The sequence below is a fragment of the Ascaphus truei genome, chromosome 7 (assembly GCF_040206685.1).
Source record: "Ascaphus truei isolate aAscTru1 chromosome 7, aAscTru1.hap1, whole genome shotgun sequence".
Taxonomy (NCBI): domain Eukaryota; kingdom Metazoa; phylum Chordata; class Amphibia; order Anura; family Ascaphidae; genus Ascaphus; species Ascaphus truei.
This window is the reverse complement of record NC_134489.1, coordinates 24,717,596-24,739,201: the sequence shown is the minus strand read 5'-3', so window position 1 is coordinate 24,739,201 and position 21,606 is coordinate 24,717,596. Positions and strand designations below refer to the sequence as shown.

General features: G+C 55.5%; 1 protein-coding gene across 2 annotated transcripts; it reads right to left on the bottom strand.

Annotated features, from left to right (window-relative positions):
* Positions 1-242: 242 nt before the first annotated feature.
* Positions 243-21,343, bottom strand: LSS (lanosterol synthase). Of its 2 annotated transcripts, none has more exons than XM_075607394.1 (22): positions 21,247-21,343; positions 18,481-18,640; positions 16,003-16,141; positions 15,475-15,583; positions 15,185-15,306; positions 14,728-14,824; positions 14,420-14,555; positions 14,195-14,303; positions 8,819-8,937; positions 8,611-8,708; positions 8,303-8,330; positions 8,162-8,218; positions 6,224-6,295; positions 6,025-6,075; positions 5,309-5,458; positions 4,929-5,025; positions 4,663-4,768; positions 4,383-4,448; positions 4,141-4,221; positions 3,657-3,821; positions 3,393-3,471; positions 243-511 (listed from the first exon to the last, which is right to left on the bottom strand). In XM_075607394.1, the coding sequence occupies exons 1-22, from the start codon at positions 21,258-21,260 to the stop codon at positions 374-376; spliced, it is 2,193 nt and encodes a 730-aa protein (XP_075463509.1). In that variant the 5' UTR covers positions 21,261-21,343; the 3' UTR covers positions 243-373. The 2 variants fall into 2 exon arrangements, with proteins under 2 accessions (XP_075463509.1, XP_075463510.1); XM_075607395.1 differs by having other exon boundaries at positions 18,534-18,640; positions 21,247-21,278.
* Positions 21,344-21,606: the final 263 nt, after the last annotated feature.

Here is a 21,606-nt window from a genome sequence, read left to right as displayed (position 1 = left end):
GGACACAGGGTGATACAGGGACAGATCCAGGCTGGACACAGGGTAATACAGGGACAGATCCAGGCTGGACACAGGGTGACAGACCCAGGCCGGACACATGGTGATACAGGGACAGATCCAGGCCGGACACAGGGTGACAGACCCAGGCCAGACACATGGTGATACAGGGACAGATCCAGGCCGGACACATGGTGATACAGGGACAGATCCAGGCCGGACACAGGGTGATACACGGACAGATCCAGAATTCCATCTTACATCTTTATTTTCAGCAATAAAATCAGTGTCTTTCATTAGTGTCACAGTGATCACTACCGGACTTGTGTACAGGGTGATGAGCGGCGCTTGGGGCAGGTTCTGCGAGGGGACAAGGTCAGCTCATGCAAACTCCGGCCAGGGGGCTGTCTGGGTTCAGATGGAAAAAACGTCCCAACGTCCAGACGGGGAACACGTTCCGATAGGAGGTGTAACTGATAGCACAGCTCTTGTTAAAAACGCCAGAGATGTTCTCCTGGGGGAGCAGAGATAAAACACGTGATCAGGGCATGTTACACGTGAGAGTCATGTGTGTCCTACATGTCCCAGTCTCCCAGCTAATGTGATACTGTATATTTATGTACAACAAGAATGTCAGGAGATGTTAGGTGGGTGAGAACCTGGGTTGTGTGTGTCCTGTATGGACCATGCATGTCCCTAATCATAGGGAATTTGGACAGATGTGGGTCCGTGGAAGTCAGCAGAGTAAAACACAAAAATAAGTCATTGTGTTGCAACAAAATATATTACTACATAGTAACACATTACAGCCGGGCAAACAATGACTGACCCAATGCAGGGACGCAGAGATTCTCTGTATTACATAGTAAATGATGGAAAAAAAGACGTACATCCATCAAGTGCAACCTACGCTAAATTTACACGACAGATACCTTATCCTAGATTTGTACTTCAAGTATTTTATATTAATCTATTGATCGACTGATCCCTTGTACAGAAACACACTACACTTTAAACGTCTCGACGCCAAGCGCTGCTGGCATATACAGGAATATGAAACAGGTTTAATCGCCAGGACGACACACAAAGTGACCAGACCCTCGTTATGTGCAACTTAAGTTAAACTCCTCTCCTTGCGGGATCCAGTTTGGGGGGAGTTGTTTACATGATGGGGAGGAGAACCCCTGCTGAACAGCGAGGAGCGCACGTGTGTTGTAGTTACGCGGTATGGGTGCGAGGGGGAGGTGGCAATGAAATGGTAAGTGCGTGTGCGGGCAGTAACATGGTAAGCATGCGTGTATGTGGAGCAGGAAGTAACACGGTAAGCATGTGTGTATGTGGAGCAGGAAGTAACACAGTAAGCATGTGTGTATGTGGAGCAGGAAGTAACACAGTAAGCATGTGTGTATGTGGAGCAGGAAGTAACATGGTAAGCATGTGTGTATGTGGAGCAGGAAGTAACATGGTAAGTATGCGTGTATGTGGAGCGGGCAGTAACACGGTAAGTGTGCGTGGGTCCGGGAGGCGGTTGTCATGAGAGAGAGGATTTGGCCCGGGATTAAAGGGGTTACACCCCATTTGGCCACCCTCTTCTCTCACCTGGGAAGCAAGGGGTTAACTGGACTGGGGTCCAGTAATGTGGTTTTTGCCTTGCTTCAGTATCCAAATGTTTATTCCCCTGTATAAATGTATTGTGTTATCCTGGTGTTTGCACTCACACATACACTAGGGTTGATGCGGGAAGGAAGGGGTTAATGTTAATTTAGTGATTATAGCCCTTTGTCCCCTTTTCAGGCTCCATTTTGCAGCCTTCCATAGGTCGCCATTGAGACTCCATGCGTTCTAATGGCAGAAGTAGCGGTTTTGGACCTGTTTCCCAGCGACGACCAGCAGGTGGCGTCCGAGAGGAGGAGCGGCGGTTTCCCAATTTAAGTCAATGGGCTCATTGACTTCAATGGAGATTCCTCAACGCTGGCCTCGAGGAACAGGTTGGCAGCCATCCAAACCGCAGACCGCAAAAGCGGATACAATGTCTTTGAAAAGAGTTTAATCACTTCGGTCAAGTTCAAAGACAATTGGCGTGGGAATCTTAGGTTCTAGGGCCCCTGGGAATAAAGTTCTTTTTTCCCCTAGCTCCTAGGACCCCCCTCACACGATCCACACCGGGTCCAGGAATGAGAGACCCCCGTAAGGGGTCGAGCGGAGAAGGAGGGTCGCACCATTGACTTCAATGGCGGAGCGGAGGTCCCATTGAGTCTATGGCGGCGCCGGCCATTGATTCCAATGGGGAAAAGCCGCGTGGCGTAAAAACAACTAAGTGTGAAATGCTGAAAAATGTAAGCCCATATCTCCGGTTCTGGAATAACCAGAGGGATGGGATTTGGGTGGCATGTAGCCAAGGTTCCGGCTTTTATGCATGACCCTTCCCAGCCCTCTCCGACCAACCAGACAGAGTGTGGGCGAATGTAAAGTTTGCTGGTTTTTCTCATAGACTTCAATGGCGGCGGTCTCCCCATTGAAAGCCTATGGCGGGAAACCCCATTGATGGCAACGGCGGAGCCCGCCATTCAACGCTATGGCGGCGAACCCCGTTGATTTCAATGGGGAAAGAGTGAAAAGCAGAGATTCATTTTTAAAGGGACGAATCCTGTATTTTAAAAAATGTATTAAAGTGCATTTATGTATCTCCGGTTCTGGAGGTCGCAGAGAGTTGAAATTTGGCCAATATGTAGGGTCACTGTAGGCTTTAATAACTGGCAGATTTCGACCCACTGGACCCCCCAGAACGGAACTTATTAATATGTGAAGATATTAAAGTATATCTGGTATTTTGGATCTGCCCTGAAAATGCAGACTCCATTTGCTATGCTAATAGGGCAGGAAGAGCATCCTGAAGATTTAGTATAGCCCGGTGATCAAAAGTTAACTGCCCTGATTGTTTATACTAGGGTCAGGAACAAAGGAGCTGAGTGTTTTTAAGTGTGGTACTTCACACTTACAGGGGAAGCCAAAATCTACTTCAAAGAGATTTTTCTAGCCAACTTGGCATCTAGGGTTAAGAGTAAAGGGTTGAAATAGTATATAAGTCAGAGTCAGACCTTACTCAATTGTCTTCATGTATTGTCGTGATGTCCACATCTGAACCTGAAGTATGGAAGAAATGGCCCATCCTGTATCCTGATGGCTTTCTTGTCCTAACCTTTAAGTAAGTGTCTATATTTTGTCTGTTATTTGTATAATCTCGTGTGTTCACCTTTTTCAAGGAATAAATTATATTTTATCATATCCAAGTCTCGTTCAGTTCAACTCAGTTATATTTTTGGTGTGTATTATTAATAGCCTGTCACAAAGTTACCGTCACAGCGGTCACACACACACACACACACACACACAACCTGTGGCCAGTCTCCATTGCTGAGCTGTTTCTCCAGGAGAAGTCTGACACCTCGCTCCAAAACCGCAACATCTGGGAACCTGTGAGGGGAGATCAGCACATTACACGCGTTTCTGTACAGAAACACACACAGACACACACACAGTGTGTGGGTCACACACACAGGATGCACATATACATACCACCCGCCCACACAATATGACCTGACAGCCATGAGTCCCAGCCCAAGTATACACAGTGTATGTATATGTATTTATATACTAACCTGACAGCCATGAGTCCCAGCAGGGCCCAGCACGTGTTGTGTATTTGGGAGTTTGAACTCTGTACATATCTTCTCTGCTCACACGACTCGAAATCCTCCCCCCAGCCTCCGTCTGCCATCTGGTGGGACAGCAGGAAACTGCAGGCACGGAGCACCTCGGGACAGCTAGAGAGAGGAACTCAAATAACTACCCCAAATCTTGTAGCAACTAGGAGGAAAGAGGGGCAGAAGATTCACATAACTACTCCAAACCTCTGAGGAACTAGAGAGAGGGGCTGGAGACTCGCTTAACTACCCCACTGGTTGTGAAATTAGAGAGAGAGGCAGGAGACTCCCATAACTGCCCCACAGATTGGGAAAACTAGAGGCTGGCGGAAGACAGACACTGCCGCCCTTGGGGCAACTGCAAAATGGAGGTAACATCGCAGATACTCCCCAGTTCCTTGGCATCACATACCCCCCCAGCACAGGGACTGTCACATACCCGTCTGTGTACGTGTGCCCCATGCAGGCGAAAGCTTCCAGCCCAAACCATGTGCCATATGTGAAACACACACCCCAGCTCCTGCACGAGAGAGAGACCACAACTGTTACACAACGGGGAGACATCACAACAACCGCACAGATTTCACAATATGAAGGGGGAAAGGCTCATTAAAAGAACAACGTAGTAACACAACACACCCTCCCGAGAAAGAAATAGCACAGTGTGTGGTGTGTACTCACCCTTCCCAGGATCCGTCCTCTCTCTGCACCTTGCGGCAGTAACACAACCCGCTCTGCAGCGTCTCCCTGCGGAGAGAGCGAGGTTAGAAGTGTAAGAAGTCTGGGTTTGTGTGTGTGTGTGTTCATGAAGGACTGTATATAAGGTTAGTGATGTTTGTAAGAGAGGATCCCATTTAATTGCTGTATATGCGATTGGTGGCGTATAAGAGGGCAAGTGGCCCGAGATGTGTAGGTCAGTCAGAGAGAGGGGGGGAGGAGGGGTGTAAGGGCGACGTGTCACCTGATCTCGCGTGCTCGGTGCTCAGGGTACTTCTCCTGGAAATGTTTCAGGGCTTGCATGACAGCAGACGTACACTCCACATATGTGTAATCAATCATGATGTCCCCTAAACAGACAGAAACACGGACATCAATTCCTCTTGTGAAGAAACACTGACATCACGTACTGCCCTGTAAAGTTGCTGCTGCTGCGCTATGGCATCACATCCTGTCTTAAAGCGTCACTTCCTTCTCTCGGTGACATCACTTCCTGTGTCAGACACTCACCAAACACCTCAGAGGGGTTGAGCAGCTCCAGCAAGTGTCCGCCGCGCTTGGTTTCGTACGTAGCAAATCCCCCGTCAGGATTCCTCATACTCAGCAGCTGTAAGACAACACAACTACGTCACAACACGACAAAGCCACGACATGCCAATGGCAAAACACGCCAACCACATCAACGCCACAACATGCCAACCTGTTACCAACGCAATGCCACAACACAGCGACTGGTTAACAGAGAAATTACTACATACCAAGCAGTTACAACGGTAACATCACAACACGCCAACGGTTAACACAACGCAAAACCGCAGTACTGCCACAATATGTCAACTAGTTATCACTGCAAGTATTACACAGGCACACGTCTCCTTTTCTTTCCTCACCACATTGACGGCGTCGTGCAGCCGGTCCTGGCAAACGAGCTCTGACAAGAAGGAGCAACTTTCCTGCAGCAACATCAGAGACTTCAACCCCTCAGCCGTGCAGTCTGCCACAATCCAACCGCAGTCACGTGTGCTGAACGGGAAGCCGCCCTGTGACACAGCACAACCCGGTGACACAGCGCCACGCAGCGACATGCAGCACCACGCAGCATTACGCAGTGACCTGCAGCGCCACGCAGCACCGTGCAGTAATACACAGTGACATGCAGCGACACGCAGTGACACGCAGCATTACGCAGTGACACGCAGCATTACGCAGTGACACGCAGCATTACGCAGTGACCTGCAGCGCCACGCAGCACCGTGCAGTAATACACAGTGACATGCAGCGACACGCAGTGACACGCAGCATTACGCAGTGACACGCAGCATTACGCAGTGACACGCAGCATTACGCAGTGACCTGCAGCGCCACGCAGCACCGTGCAGTAATACACAGTGACATGCAGCGACACGCAATGCTTGGGGACTTATCTCCCCTCCACCCTTCTTGGAATCCCTCACCTGCCTGTGGTCCGCATGCCAAGATAAACCCAACGTGTGTGCAGCATCTCCCACAATCCTGTGCGCAGTGTGTACACGCACACAATGAATACACACAGTATGTATATACAGTATATAGAAGCAGGCGGAGTATACACAGTCACACACTTTACCTTGTTCATCTGTCTGTAATACTTCTGGTAATCGGGGGGATTATCCGGTATCTGAAACACACGGGGCAGTTAGTGATCTCAACTCTCCCTCTTGCCCTGCCCTCCCGCTAAGCTCTCTCCCTTTGCTCTCCCCTCCCCCCTCCCTCCTGCCTTCCCGCTAAGCTCTCTCCCTTTGCTCTCCCCTCCCCTCTCGTCTCACCTGCGAGATGCGCAAAAATTCATGTGCTTTCTTCAGACTGTACTGGAACTGCTCGCTGTGCTGAGCTCCGGCCTGCAGCGACAGAGGGGGTAACTCAGGGGGTATCACGAGGGGATCGCAGGGGACAGAATGCTATGGAGCAGCAGCCCCAGTCATCAGCAGAACCCCCTGATGAAGCCCTGCACTACAGAGCAACGTGTTACCGAGGAAGTGTGTGTAAATCTCAATATGACATCTCAGGCTGAGCCACAGGGCACAAGGACACAGAACCACGCCACATGGGACGAGTCCTCAGAACCACGTCACATGGTGACACATGGGACGAGTCCTCAGAACCACGTCACATGGGACGAGTATTCAGAACCACGTCACATGGTGACACATGGGACGAGTCCTCAGAACCACGTCACAAGGCGACACATGGGACGAGTCCTCAGAACCACGTCACAAGGCGACACATGGGACGAGTACTCAGAACCACGTCACTAGGCGACACATGGGACGAGTCCTCAGAACCACGTCACATGGTGACACATGGGACGAGTACTCAGAACCACAGCACCGACTAATGCGCCTCTGTGTGGAAGCAATAAAAGAAAAATCCTGAGTATCAGATAATGATCTTTAGTCTTTCTATTGCTTTGCTATCAGATTTAATTCTGACTGTAACCCATATGGAAGAAGGCATCACATACACACACACCCACAGCAAGTCATTTAAACGCACACACACACACCCACAGCAAGTCATTTAAACGCACACACACACACCCACAGCAAGTCATTTAAACACACACACACCCGCAGCAAGTCATTTAAACGCACACACACACACCCGCAGCAAGTCATTTAAACACACACACACACACCCACAGCAAGTCATTTAAACACACACCCGCAGCAAGTCATTTAAACACACACACACACACACACACACACACCCACAGCAAGTCATTTAAACACACACACCCACAGCAAGTCATTTAAACACACACACACACACCCGCAGCAAGTCATTTAAACGCACACACACACACCCGCAGCAAGTCATTTAAACACACACACACACACCCGCAGCAAGTCATTTAAACACACACACACACACCCGCAGCAAGTCATTTAAACACACACACACACACACACGCAGCAAGTCATTTAAACACACACACACCCGCAGCAAGTCATTTAAACACACACACACACACCCACAGCAAGTCATTTAAACACACACACACACCCGCAGCAAGTCATTTAAACGCACACACACACACCCGCAGCAAGTCATTTAAACACACACACACACACACCCGCAGCAAGTCATTTAAACACACACACACACACCCGCAGCAAGTCATTTAAACACACACACACCCGCAGCAAGTCATTTAAACACACACACACACACCCACAGCAAGTCATTTAAACACACACACACACACCCGCAGCAAGTCATTTAAACACACACACACACACACACCCACAGCAAGTCATTTAAACACACACACCCACAGCAAGTCATTTAAACGCACACACACACACCCGCAGCAAGTCATTTAAACGCACACACACACACCCACAGCAAGTCATTTAAACGCACACACACACACACCCGCAGCAAGTCATTTAAACACACACACACACACACACCCGCAGCAAGTCATTTAAACACACACACACACACCCGCAGCAAGTCATTTAAACACACACACACACACCCGCAGCAAGTAATTTAAACGCACACCGTGCCAGCTCTTATTCTGATCTTCCCTGGGGAGCAGCGCCGCATACAGTAACTCAGCAGAATCGGACCCTACCAGTGTCTGGCCCCAATCTCTCCCAGTGTTACAGTCTCATGGTTTGGTCTTCTGGTTGGGCTGTTATTACCCTACCAGATACAGGAGAAGTTATTTGAGTGATAACGCAGTCGCCATGCCATACCTCCAGGAACGCCTGAACAGCAAACGCCGTGTCCCACACCTGCGACCCGTTAGTGCCCTGAAACCAAACGCAGAGACAAGTGAGGTGGGGAGGGGGAGGCAGGCGGTGAGAGAGAGCGCAATATGAAGATTAATACATTACCTGCATCTTCATTCCATCCAAACCCAACCTGGAAGAAAAACAAAGAGTGAGAGTGGGAGAGGGGGAGAGGGGGAGAGTGGGAGAGTGGGAGAGAGTGAGAGAGTGAGAGGGGGAGAGAGTGAGAGGGGGAGAGAGTGAGAGGGGGAGAGAGTGAGAGTGGGAGAGAGTGAGAGTGGGAGAGAGTGAGAGTGGGAGAGAGTGAGAGGGGGAGAGAGTGAGAGGGGGAGAGAGTGAGAGGGGGAGAGAGTGAGAGGGGGAGAGAGTGAGAGAGTACGAGTTCTGTGCACAATGTATGTCCTCTCTCTCACCACAAGTAATCAGGTATCCTGTCCACGTGCTCCTGGAAGATAGAGGATTCTGGGCCGTCCACGTGCCACCGGACCAGCATGTTAATCACCTTGGAGATCTGTGAGGACACACAAGTGTCAGCCATGGAGCCAGGTGTACCAGGAACCCTTATGTGATGCCACCACCCTTAATGCGCCCGTGTGCCAGGACCCCTTGTGTGGCGCTCACCGGCCCGATGCTGATACATTTGGTAAATCGGTCATCAGCCGTAATGTGGTCGTACAACTCGTGCACCGCGCGGCGCCGGAGGGCGGAGATGTGACATGATTCATATACATTCAGGACAACTGCAGAGAAAGATAGGGTGAGAGCGAGTGAGTGGGACAGAGAGGGGGGGGAAGTGAGAGGGCGGGACAGGGGGGGGGGGGGGGGAAGCGAGAGGGCGGGAGGGGGAAGCGAGAGGGCGGGACGGGGGGGGAGCGAGAGGGGCGGGGGGAAGCGAGAGGGCGGGACGGGGGGGGGAAGCGAGAGGGCGGGACGGGGGGGGGAAGCGAGAGGGCGGGACGGGGGGGGGAAGCGAGAGGGCGGGACGGGGGGGGGGAAGCGAGAGGGCGGGACGGGGGGGGGGGGGAGCGAGAGGGCGGGGGGGGGGGAAGCGAGAGGGCGGGACGGGGGGGGGAAGCGAGAGGGCGGGGGGAAGCGAGAGGGCGGGACGGGGGGGGGAAGCGAGAGGGCGGGACGGGGGGGGGAAGCGAGAGGGCGGGACGGGGGGGGAAGCGAGAGGGCGGGACGGTGGGGGGAAGCGAGAGGGCGGGACGGGGAAGCGAGAGGGCGGGGGGGGAAGCGAGAGGGCGGGGGGGAAGCGAGAGGGCGGGGGGGAAGCGAGAGGGAGGGGGGGGAAGCGAGAGGGCGGGACGGGGGGGGGGAGCGAGAGGGCGGGACGGGGGGGGAGCGAGAGGGCGGGACGGGGGGAAGCGAGAGGGCGGGAGGGGGAAGCGAGAGGGCGGGAGGGGGAAGCGAGAGGGCGGGGGGGAAGCGAGAGGGCGGGACGGGGGGGGGGGAGCGAGAGGGCGGGACGGGGGGGGAGCGAGAGGGCGGGACGGGGGGAAGCGAGAGGGCGGGAGGGGGAAGCGAGAGGGCGGGACGGGGGGGGGGGAGCGAGAGGGCGGGACGGGGGGGGGGGGAGCGAGAGGGCGGGACGGGGGGGGGAAGCGAGAGGGCGGGACAGGGGGGGGAAGCGAGAGGGCGGGACGGGGGGGGGAAGCGAGAGGGCGGGGGGAAGCGAGAGGGCGGGACGGGGGGGGGAAGCGAGAGGGCGGGACGGGGGGGGAAGCGAGAGGGCGGGACGGGGGGGGAAGCGAGAGGGCGGGACGGTGGGGGGAAGCGAGAGGGCGGGACGGGGGAAGCGAGAGGGCGGGGGGGAAGCGAGAGGGCGGGGGGGAAGCGAGAGGGCGGGGGGGAAGCGAGAGGGAGGGGGGGAAGCGAGAGGGCGGGACGGGGGGGGGGGGAGCGAGAGGGCGGGACGGGGGGGGAGCGAGAGGGCGGGACGGGGGGAAGCGAGAGGGCGGGAGGGGGAAGCGAGAGGGCGGGAGGGGGAAGCGAGAGGGCGGGGGGGAAGCGAGAGGGCGGGGGGGGAGCGAGAGGGCGGGACGGGGGGGGAGCGAGAGGGCGGGACGGGGGGAAGCGAGAGGGCGGGAGGGGGAAGCGAGAGGGCGGGACGGGGGGGGGAGCGAGAGGGCGGGACGGGGGGGGGGGGAGCGAGAGGGCGGGACGGGGGGGGAAGCGAGAGGGCGGGACAGGGGGGGGAAGCGAGAGGGCGGGACGGGGGGGGGGAAGCGAGAGGGCGGGACGGTGGGGGGAAGCGAGAGGGCAAGACGGGGAAGCGAGAGGGCGGGACGGGGAAGCGAGAGGGCGGGGGGGGAAGCGAGAGGGCGGGGGGGAAGCGAGAGGGCGGGGGGGAAGCGAGAGGGAGGGGGGGGAAGCGAGAGGGCGGGGGGGGAAGCGAGAGGGCGGGACGGGGGGGGGGAGCGAGAGGGCGGGACGGGGGGGGAGCGAGAGGGCGGGACGGGGGGAAGCGAAAGGGCGGGAGGGGGAAGCGAGAGGGCGGGGGGGAAGCGAGAGGGGGGGGGAAGCGAGAGGGCGGGACGGGGGGGGGAGCGAGAGGGCGGGACGGGGGGGAGCGAGAGGACGGGACGGGGGGGAAGCGAGAGGGCGGGACGGGGGGGGGGAGCGAGAGGGCGGGACGGGGGGGGGGGGAGCGAGAGGGCGGGACGGGGTGGGGGGAGCGAGAGGGCGGGGGGGGGGGGGAAGCGAGAGGGCGGGACGGGGGGGGGAAGCGAGAGGGCGGGACGGGGGGGGGGAAGCGAGAGGGCGGGACGGTGGGGGGAAGCGAGAGGGCAAGACGGGGAAGCGAGAGGGCGGGACGGGGAAGCGAGAGGGCGGGGGGGAAGCGAGAGGGCGGGGGGGAAGCGAGAGGGCGGGGGGGAAGCGAGAGGGCGGGGGGGAAGCGAGAGGGCGGGACGGGGGGGGGAGCGAGAGGGCGGGACGGGGGGGGAGCGAGAGGGCGGGACGGGGGGAAGCGAGAGGGCGGGAGGGGGAAGCGAGAGGGCGGGGGGAAGCGAGAGGGCGGGGGGGAAGCGAGAGGGCGGGGGGGAAGCGAGAGGGCGGGACGGGGGGGGGAGCGAGAGGGCGGGACGGGGGGGAGCGAGAGGGCGGGACGGGGGGAAGCGAGAGGGCGGGAGGGGGAAGCGAGAGGGCGGGACGGGGGGGGGGGAGCGAGAGGGCGGGACGGGGGGGGGGGAGCGAGAGGGCGGGACGGGGGGGGAAGCGAGAGGGCAGGACGGGGGGGAAGCGAGAGGGCGGGACGGGGGGGGGAAGCGAGAGGGCGGGACGGTGGGGGGAAGCGAGAGGGCAAGACGGGGAAGCGAGAGGGCGGGACGGGGAAGCGAGAGGGCGGGGGGGAAGCGAGAGGGCGGGGGGGAAGCGAGAGGGCGGGGGGGAAGCGAGAGGGCGGGGGGGAAGCGAGAGGGAGGGGGGGAAGCGAGAGGGCGGGGGGGAAGCGAGAGGGCGGGACGGGGGGGGGAGCGAGAGGGCGGGACGGGGGGGGAGCGAGAGGGCGGGACGGGGGGGGAGCGAGAGGGCGGGACGGGGGGGAGCGAGAGGGCGGGACGGGGGGGGAGCGAGAGGGCGGGAGGGGGAAGCGAGAGGGCGGGACGGGGGGGGAGCGAGAGGGCGGGGGGGAAGCGAGAGGGCGGGAGGGGGAAGCGAGAGGGCGGGGGGGAAGCGAGAGGGCGGGAGGGGGAAGCGAGAGGGCGGGGGGGGGAAGCGAGAGGGCGGGGGGGAAGCGAGAGGGCGGGACGGGGGGGGGAGCGAGAGGGTGGGACGGGGGGGGGAGCGAGAGGGCGGGACGGGGGGGGAGCGAGAGGGCGGGACGGGGGGAAGCGAGAGGGCGGGAGGGGGAAGCGAGAGGGCGGGACGGGGGGGGGGGAGCGAGAGGGCGGGACGGGGGGGGGGGGGGAGCGAGAGGGCGGGACGGGGGGGGAAGCGAGAGGGCGGGACGGGGGGGGGGAAGCGAGAGGGCGGGACCGGGGGGGGGGAGCGAGAGGGCGGGACGGGGGGGGAAGCGAGAGGGCGGGACGGGGGGGGAAGCGAGAGGGCGGGACGGGGGGGGAAGCGAGAGGGCGGGACGGGGGGGGAAGCGAGAGGGCGGGACGGGGGGGGGGGGAAGCGAGAGGGCGGGACGGGGGGGGAAGCGAGAGGGCGGGACGGTGGGGGGAAGCGAGAGGGCAAGACGGGGAAGCGAGAGGGCAAGACGGGGAAGCGAGAGGGCAAGACGGGGAAGCGAGAGGGCAAGACGGGGAAGCGAGAGGGCAAGACGGGGAAGCGAGAGGGCAAGACGGGGAAGCGAGAGGGCAAGACGGGGAAGCGAGAGGGCAAGACGGGGAAGCGAGAGGGCAAGACGGGGAAGCGAGAGGGCAAGACGGGGAAGCGAGAGGGCGGGGGGGAAGCGAGAGGGCGGGGGGGAAGCGAGAGGGCGGGGGGGAAGCGAGAGGGCGGGGGGGAAGCGAGAGGGCGGGGGGGAAGCGAGAGGGAGGGGGGGAAGCGAGAGGGCGGGGGGGAAGCGAGAGGGAGGGGGGGAAGCGAGAGGGCGGGACGGGGGGGGGGGCGAGAGGGCGGGACGGGGGGGGAGCGAGAGGGCGGGACGGGGGGGGAGCGAGAGGGCGGGACGGGGGGGAGCGAGAGGGCGGGACGGGGGGGAGCGAGAGGGCGGGACGGGGGGGAGCGAGAGGGCGGGACGGTTGGGGAGCGAGAGGGCGGGATGGGGGGGGAGCGAGAGGGCGGGACGGGGGGGAGCGAGAGGGCGGGACGGGGGGGGAGCGAGAGGGCGGGACGGGGGGGGAAGCGAGAGGGCGGGACGGGGGGGGAAGCGAGAGGGCGGGGCAGGGGGGAAGCGAGAGGGCGGGGCTGGGGGGAAGCGAGAGGGCGGGACGGGGGGGGAAGCGAGAGGGCGGGGTGGGGGGGAAGCGAGAGGGCGGGGTGGGGGGGAAGCGAGAGGGCGGGGTGGGGAGGAAGCGAGAGGGCGGGGCGGGACGGGGTTGGGAGCGAGAGGGCGGGGGGGAAGCGAGAGGGCGGGGGGGAAGCGAGAGGGCGGGGGGGGGAGCGAGAGGGCGGGACGGGGGGGAAGCGAGAGGGCGGGGTGGGGGGGAAGCGAGAGGGCGGGGCGGGGGGGAAGCGAGAGGGCGGGGCGGGACGGGGTTGGGAGCGAGAGGGCGGGACGGGAGGGGGGAGTGAGAGGGGGGGAGCGAGAGGGGGGGAGCGAGAGGGCGGGGGGGAAGCGAGAGGGCGGGGGGGGAAGCGAGAGGGCGGGACGGGGGGGGGAGCGAGAGGGTGGGACGGGGGGGAGCGAGAGGGCGGGGGGGGGGGAAAATCGAGAGGACGGGCAGGGGGGAGCGAGAGGGCGGGACAGGGGGGAGCCAGGCCGGGTGATAGCAAGGACACAGCGACAAAGACACACTTCCTCCTGTACTGTGAGCAGTGCAACGTACAAACATAACGGAGAATATAGGAGTCTTCCCACAAAGAGACGAGGAGGAGAAACTGCACATCGCTCCGTCACCCTCTGCCTGTTTCGGGTCTCTTCCTCTCTTTGAACTGTGACAGTATATTACTTTGGCAACACATGTACAAAAGCGAGAGGCAGGGGGGGAGGAGAGGCAGCGGCATGGCAGGGGGGGGGGGGGAGAGAGCGGCGTGACAGCGACGGCGAGACAGTGATGAGACACTCCCCCAGAGTCTCTTTGCTCACGCCAGTTGTAATCTCCAACTAGAAACCTGTCACTGATGGGCAGGTTTTTAAGTGACTGTCCTTGAGTAGTATGTTATTTTTCCTTTTGCGCTTCCCGTATATTGTTGTATATGATGAGCTGGGGTTTTATTCACATTATGTGGCATCCGGTAATAGGCTTTGAACAGCCTGTAGTTCTTCACTGGCTCGAAGAGCCCTCGCAGAAAATAAACCAGTTTTACAGGTGAGCGACGGAGACAGAGAGAGCCCAGATTATAGAGAGATAAAGAGACAGTTCAGCACACAGTGAGAGCGCTCACCGTAGGCGATGTTGAGCAGCGTGCTGTGTGGGGTGTACAGGTCACTGGGAGCCACGTTGTTTCTCTGAGCTGGCCAATTAATGCTGCTGTAGTCCTGCAGGTACAGCTCCTGCCAGAGGCACAGGTATGAATGATATGACCGCCCAACAGCCAATCACAGTGCAGAGCTTGGCACATCACCTGCCCACCGCCCATAACATGGCAACGCCAGGCCCCGCCCCTCACCTGTCTCAGGCTGCGGATCAGTGCGTCCTCCTGGGCGCTAAGACGGGTGGCATAGCAATAACTCATGGGCAGGTAGACCTGGCGGCAGTGACACCAGAGGGTACTGGGGTGAGCTGGGAACCAGCTAGGGAGAAGCCTGAGAGAGTGAGAGAGAGAGTGAGGGAGACACAGGGGAGAGAGACAGAGTTAGAAGCACAGAATGTGGAAGATACAGACAGTGACAGGCAGAGTAGTGGAAGGAGAGAGACACAGGAGCATACACACCAAGCACATGTAACACGCACAGGACACGGATACAAAGAACGCACCACATCTCTGGGAATAGCGTGTTCATCCCCTCCCAACTGTATACGTTAAGTACGGACAGCCAGAACTTCCCCCAGGAGGGAATACCCACAGCACCGCCTGAGAGGGGGGAGAGAGTGAGAAGGGCAAAGAGAACGAGAGAGGATGAGAGAGAGAGAGGATGAGAGAGAGACAGGGTGAGTGAGAGAGGGGGGGCAAAGGAAGAGAGAGAGAGAGGGGCAAAGAGAGAGGGAGGGAGAGGGGCAGAGAGAGAGGGAGGGAGAGGGGCAGAGAGAGAGAGGGAGTGGGGCAAACAGAGAGGGGCAGAGAGAGAGAGAGGGGCAAAGAAACGCAGAGAGAAAGAGAGGGGGAGGAAAAGGGGAGAGATAGAAGAGAGTGAGAGGGGCAAAGAGAGATTATAAGATTATATTTGGAGAGTACAGCAGGTTATATTGGGGGGGGGGGGGGGTAATATCTCACCCTTGCTGTGTAGGTTGTTCCGAGCTCGGGTCAGATCAGGGTCATCCTGTGATACCCCCAGGAGGCGCAGGGAGGTGTAACTGAGAGCAGTGCCGAAAACCGTACTCTTATCCTCAACGTGCCTGGAGGGGTGAAGGGGGTAACAGGAGATGGGGGTCATAGGTCAGCTCTATTATACTTTTTTTTGGGTGGGGGATAATCACAGCCCCAGAGGGGACACTTAATCATAGTGGGCGTAGGGGGGGGAATAGATACTCAGCCCTATGTTAATGATTGGGGGGGATACTCACAGACCCCATCCTCCGTCCGGCAGCTGCACAGACCGCAGGTATCTCACCATCTCCTTCCTACTGGCCTCGGGCAGCGGGGTCTGCGTCACGTGACACGCGATCAGAAGCCCTGGGGACACGCGAAGTGTTAAAGGGGGCAATGCCTCCAAGGGCCAAAGTGAACTAACGTCAGTGACATGTTTAAGGAGTTATTATACAGCCAGGTGACTGAGGCCCTTTATACCCCAGTCTGACACCTGTAAGTATTTATAAATCCTTTGCAGTCACAGTGGGGGGGGCTCGTGGTTCAGGGAAGCCAATGAGACTGCTAAAGCCCGTACAGAAGGTTGTTTTCTGGCAGGCTACATGAGATTGCACCTCTGTTTGTAACTAGCAGCTGATCTACCCCCCTCGCAGTAATAACTGCCCTGCCATGGGGCGCATGGAGCATGTGGGGTCAGGAAATGAGAGAGAGAGAGAACGACAGCCATAAAACGTCAGTTTTCTGCCCGCCAGCATGCGATTCATTATCATGGGGACCCCCCTCACCCGGCAGTAAGAACAGGGGCCCCCCGTAATCTCCAGCCCAGTGTCCGTCCTCAGCCTGCAAGGCGGCGTAAAACTTCATCCCGTTCTCCGCACCTTTTTGTGCTGTGCACGCCTGCGGCAGCTCCTTCAGGAACTCACTCTGTGGAAAAAAAGCCAGGGTAAGAGAGAGAGCGCCTCCCGCTGGTCTGTGTGTATATAGCAGGGTATATGACACATACCTTTGGTAGTGACACACTGGGGGTCACTGCGTGTAAATTGCAGGGTATATTCAATATAGGTACAGTATCATGTGCTGACGGTGACACCTTGTGGTCACTGTGTTTGTTGCATGTGGTATATATTTTCTATGGGTATAAGACAGTGACACCTTGTGGTCACTGTGTGTACATTGCAGGGTATATTCCCTGCCGGGAGTGGTCACCAACAGGTCAGGTTTTCAGGATATCCTTGCTTCAGACACACTGTAGCCTGTCGCTCACCAATTATAAGTAGAATACAGTATATTCTTAGAGAAAACCCCCATAATGCATAGGGAAGTAGGTATACATATATACAATGTCCGGATATTACATAGTAACACCCGGGAAAGAATCCCTGATAAAGCACTCTTGGGGGGCACAGATGGGTGGGACAATGTATAATCCAAGCAGATATCTCATTCATATGCAGAGAATGAAAAATAATAACATTTTAATCAAATAACTGTAAATACAGGGCGTTATTATTATTATTTTATTATTTAAAACACTGGTGGTAGGTATGGCTACATACACATTGCCTGGCTCCTCCTAAGCCAAACAACTAAATGTTCTACACCAAATGGGTTAAAGTCCCTACAGATGGTCGTAATGGACATAGGATATACCTATTAATACAAATATTCCCCTATAAAACACGGGTATAACATAAGATACATTTCACATGCTAGTAATAAAATACTATTCCCCAAGGTGATTTATCCCTGCAAGGGTGTGTCTAATAGTCATATGCCAGTGTGAGGATTCAATAGGTGACTACAGACAAAAACACAGCGTATAGCAACAATGTATCTCAGTTCTTCCCCTTCCCAAGGGAACCAGTTTCTGAGTTAAAAAAGTATCTAAATACAGGCAGTCCTCGTTTTACAACGCTTCGCTTTACAGCGAATGGCTTATCCAACGCTATGCAATGCATACCTATATTCATTTTTACAACGCCAAAATGGCTTATCCAACGCTCTTACGACGCTTTGCAACGTTGTGTATGTGTATATATATATATACACATTCACATAAACAACGTTGCAAAGCGTCATAAGAGCGTATATATATATATATAATATTATACTATATAATATTATATTATACTATATAATATATTATTTATTATGTTATATTATACATATAATACAGTATATACACTATATCATTTATGTGTGTGCTGCATATCTTGTTGCCTGCATAAAATATTTGGTGTATTTTAGTGTTAAAAATGCCTTCAGGAACGGAACCTTTCATTTAAACAGTGTTCCTATGGGAAAACGTGTTTCGCTTTACAACGTTTCGCTCTACAACGCCATTTTGAGTAACGCATTGTGTCGGATAACCGAGGACTGCATGTAACTCAGAAACTGGTTCCCTTGTGTAGGGGAAGAACTGAGATACATTTTTGCTATACGCTGTGTTTTTGTCTAAAGTCACATACTGAATCCTCACAATGGCATATGACTATTAGACACACCCTTGCAGGGATAATTCACCTTGGGGAATAGTATTTTATTACTAGCATGTGATATGTATATTATGTTATACCCGTGTTGATAGGGAATATATTTGTATTAATAATAGGTATATCCTATGTCCATTACGACCATCTGTAGGGACTTTAACCCCTTTGGTGTATAACATTTAGTTGTTTGGCTTAGGAGGAGCCAGACAATGTGTATATAGCCATACCTACCACCAGTATTTTAACTATATATATTTTACGCCCTGTATTTACAGTTACTTGTTTAAAATGTTATTATTTTTCATTCTCTGCATATGAATGGGATATCTGCTTGGATTATACATTGTCCCACCCATCTGTGCCCCCCAAGAGTGCTTTATCAGGGATTCTTTCCCGGGTGTTACTATGTAATATCCGGACCTTGTATATATGTATCCTTGCTTCAGCACAGGTGGCTCAAGCATTGGCCCGGTCAGATTGCCTGAGCCATCTGTGCTGAAGCAGGGATATCCTGAAAAGCTGACCTTTTGGTGGCCTTTGAGGACTGGAGTTGGCCACCCCAGCTCTATAGGTATCAGGCAGTGACTGTGGTCACTGTGTGTATGTAGCATGGTATATATTTCCTATGGGTATCCGACAGTGACACCATGCAGTCACTGTGTGCATATAGCAGAGTATGCATGTGGTTATTGGATTATAGAAGAGTATATCTGGGTATATTGTGGTGTATCAGGTTCTGATAGGAACCCCTCCGGTATAAAGCCCACACACCGTGTCCAGCCCCAAGGAATGAGCCTCCAGCACACTCTGCCCTCGCTCCTCACCCTCCACGTAGCACCAGGTTTGCCGCCCCTCCGAGCACGTGAGATGCCAGCGGGTGAGATCTGTGGCCGGGGGAGTCTTGTAGGGCCCCCCCCTCCTGCGCAGGCTCCTGGAGAGGGCAGGGGGTCACAAAAAGCAGGAATCATGCGACTGTTCCTCTGGGGACAGAACTGTCCAACTTCTATTGTGTTACAGTTATGTGTAATGCTTTATCCAATGCTGCATACCGTCCTGTTACTAGATCACAGAATCAACGTGTGATTATATTATATATTATTATCTTGACTTCTTTTTATCTTTGCTCATCGGCAGGGCTGTCAGTCTCACTGATTGGCAGTGATACCTTGCAGTCACAGTGTATATAGCAGGGTATATTCCCTATGGGTATCAGGCAGTGATACCTTGCAGTCACAGTGTATATAGCAGGGTATATTCCCTATGGGTAGCAGGCAGTGACACCCTGCAGTCACTGTATATATAGCAGGGTACATTCCCTATGGGTATCAGGCAGTGACACCCTGCAGTCACTGTGTATATAGCAGGGTATATTCCCTATGGGTATCAGGCAGTGATACCCTGCAGTCACTGTGTATATAGCAGGGTATATTCCCTATGGGTATCAGGCAGTGACACCCTGCAGTCACTGTGTATATAGCAGGGTATATTCCCTATGGGTATCAGGCAGTGACACCCTGCAGTCACTGTGTATATAGAAGGGTATATTCCCCATGGGTATCAGGCAGTGATACCTTGCAGTCACTGTGTATATAGCAGGGTATATTCCCTATGGGTATCAGGCAGACACCCTGCAGTCACTGTGTATATAGCAGGGTATATTCCCTATGGGTATCGGGCAGTGACACCCTGCAGTCACTGTGTATATAGCAGGGTATATTCCCTATGGGTATCATGCAGAGACACCCTGCAGTCACTGTGTATATAGCAGGGTATATTCCCTATGGGTATCAGGCAGGGACACCCTGCAGTCACTGTGTATATAGCAGGGTACATTCCCTATGGGTATCAGGCAGTGACACCCTGCAGTCACTGTGTATATAGCAGGGTATATTCCCTATGGGTATCAGGCAGTGACAGAGACACCCTGCAGTCACTGTGTATATAGCAGGGTATATTCCCTATGGGTATCAGGCAGGGGCACCCTGCAGTCACTGTGTATATAGCAGGGCATATTCCCTATGGGTATCAGGTAGGGACACCCTGCAGTCACTGTGTATATAGCAGGGTATATTCCCTATAAGTATCAGGCAGAGACACCCTGCAGTCACTGTGTATATAGCAGGGCATATTCCCTATGGGTATCAGGTAGGGACACCCTGCAGTCACTGTGTATATAGCAGGGTATATTCCCTATGGGTATCAGGCAGTGACACCCTGCAGTCACTGTGTATATAGCAGGGTATATTCCCTATGGGTATCGGGCAGTGACACCCTGCAGTCACTGTGTATATAGCAGGGTATATTCCCTATGGGTATCAGGCAGTGACACCTTGCAGTCACTGTGTAAATAGCAGAGTATATTCCCTATGGGTATCAGGCAGTGATACCTTGCAGTCACTGTGTAAATAGCAGAGTATATTCCCTATGGGTATCGGGCAGTGACACCCTGCAGTCACTGTGTAAATAGCAGAGTATATTCCCTATGGGTATCGGGCAGGGACACCCTGCAGTCACTGTGTATATAGCAGGGTATATTCCCTATGGGTATCGGGCAGGGACACCCTGCAGTCACTGTGTATATAGCAGGGTATATTCCCTATGGGTATCGGGCAGTTACACCCTGCAGTCACTGTGTATATAGCAGGGTATATTCCCTATGGGTATCGGGCAGTGACACCCTGCAGTCACTGTGTATATAGCAGGGTATATTCCCTATGGGTATCGGGCAGGGACACCCTGCAGTCACTGTGTATATAGCAGGGTATATTCCCTATGGGTATCAGGCAGGGACACCCTGCAGTCACTGTGTATATAGCAGGGTATATTCCCTGTGGGTATCAGGCAGGGACACCCTGCAGTCACTGTGTATATAGCGGGGTATATTCCCTATGGGTATCAGGCAGGGACACCCTGCAGTCACTGTGTATATAGCAGGGTATATTCCCTATGGGTATCAGGCAGAGACACCCTGCAGTCACTGTGTATATAGCAGGGTATATTCCCTATGGGTATCAGGCAGTGACAGGGACACCCTGCAGTCACTGTGTATATAGCAGGGTATGTTCCCTATGGGTATCAGGCAGGGACACCCTGCAGTCACTGTGTATATAGCAGGGTATATTCCCTATGGGTATCGGGCATGGACACCCTGCAGTCACTGTGTATATAGCAGGGCATATTCCCTATGGGTATCAGGCAGTGACACCCTGCAGTCACTGTGTATATAGCAGGGTATATTCCCTATGGGTATCAGGCAGTGACACCCTGCAGTCACTGTGTATATAGCAGGGTATATTCCCTATGGGTATCGGGCAGGGACACCCTGCAGTCACTGTGCATATAGCAGGGTATATTCCCTATGGGTATCAGGCAGGGACACCCTGCAGTCACTGTGTATATAGCAGGGTATATTCCCTATGGGTATCAGGCAGTGATACCTTGCACCGGCCTGTATAGGACACTTTGTGCATGTCACAGTATCTCAGGACTGGATAGAGACACATACAGACATATAAATCACAGCAGCTCTGTACTCACGTCCCCTCGGTCATGTTTCTCTGCTTAGTGTCCCTGTCATGTGCACTTCCATCCCTTCAGACAACACGGAAGCCCCGCCCCCGCTGCAGCGCGGATCTCTGGGATTTGTAGTCCGATGACGTTCTGCAGTCACATACATTGACCGCTGTAGAGACCACACCTCCCAGAATGCAGCGCGCCGCCCGATCCTGCGTCACGCTAAGCAGACATGAGCCGAGGGCAGGGTATCCAATTGGAAGCGCCGTGTACTCCCAGCTAACGAGAAGGCAATAGGGACCGGGAGGGAGACAGCCAATCAGAAGCCAGAAACGTCTGGGGAGCCAGGATTGTGTCAGTGCTGCAGAGCATTGTGTCAGTGCT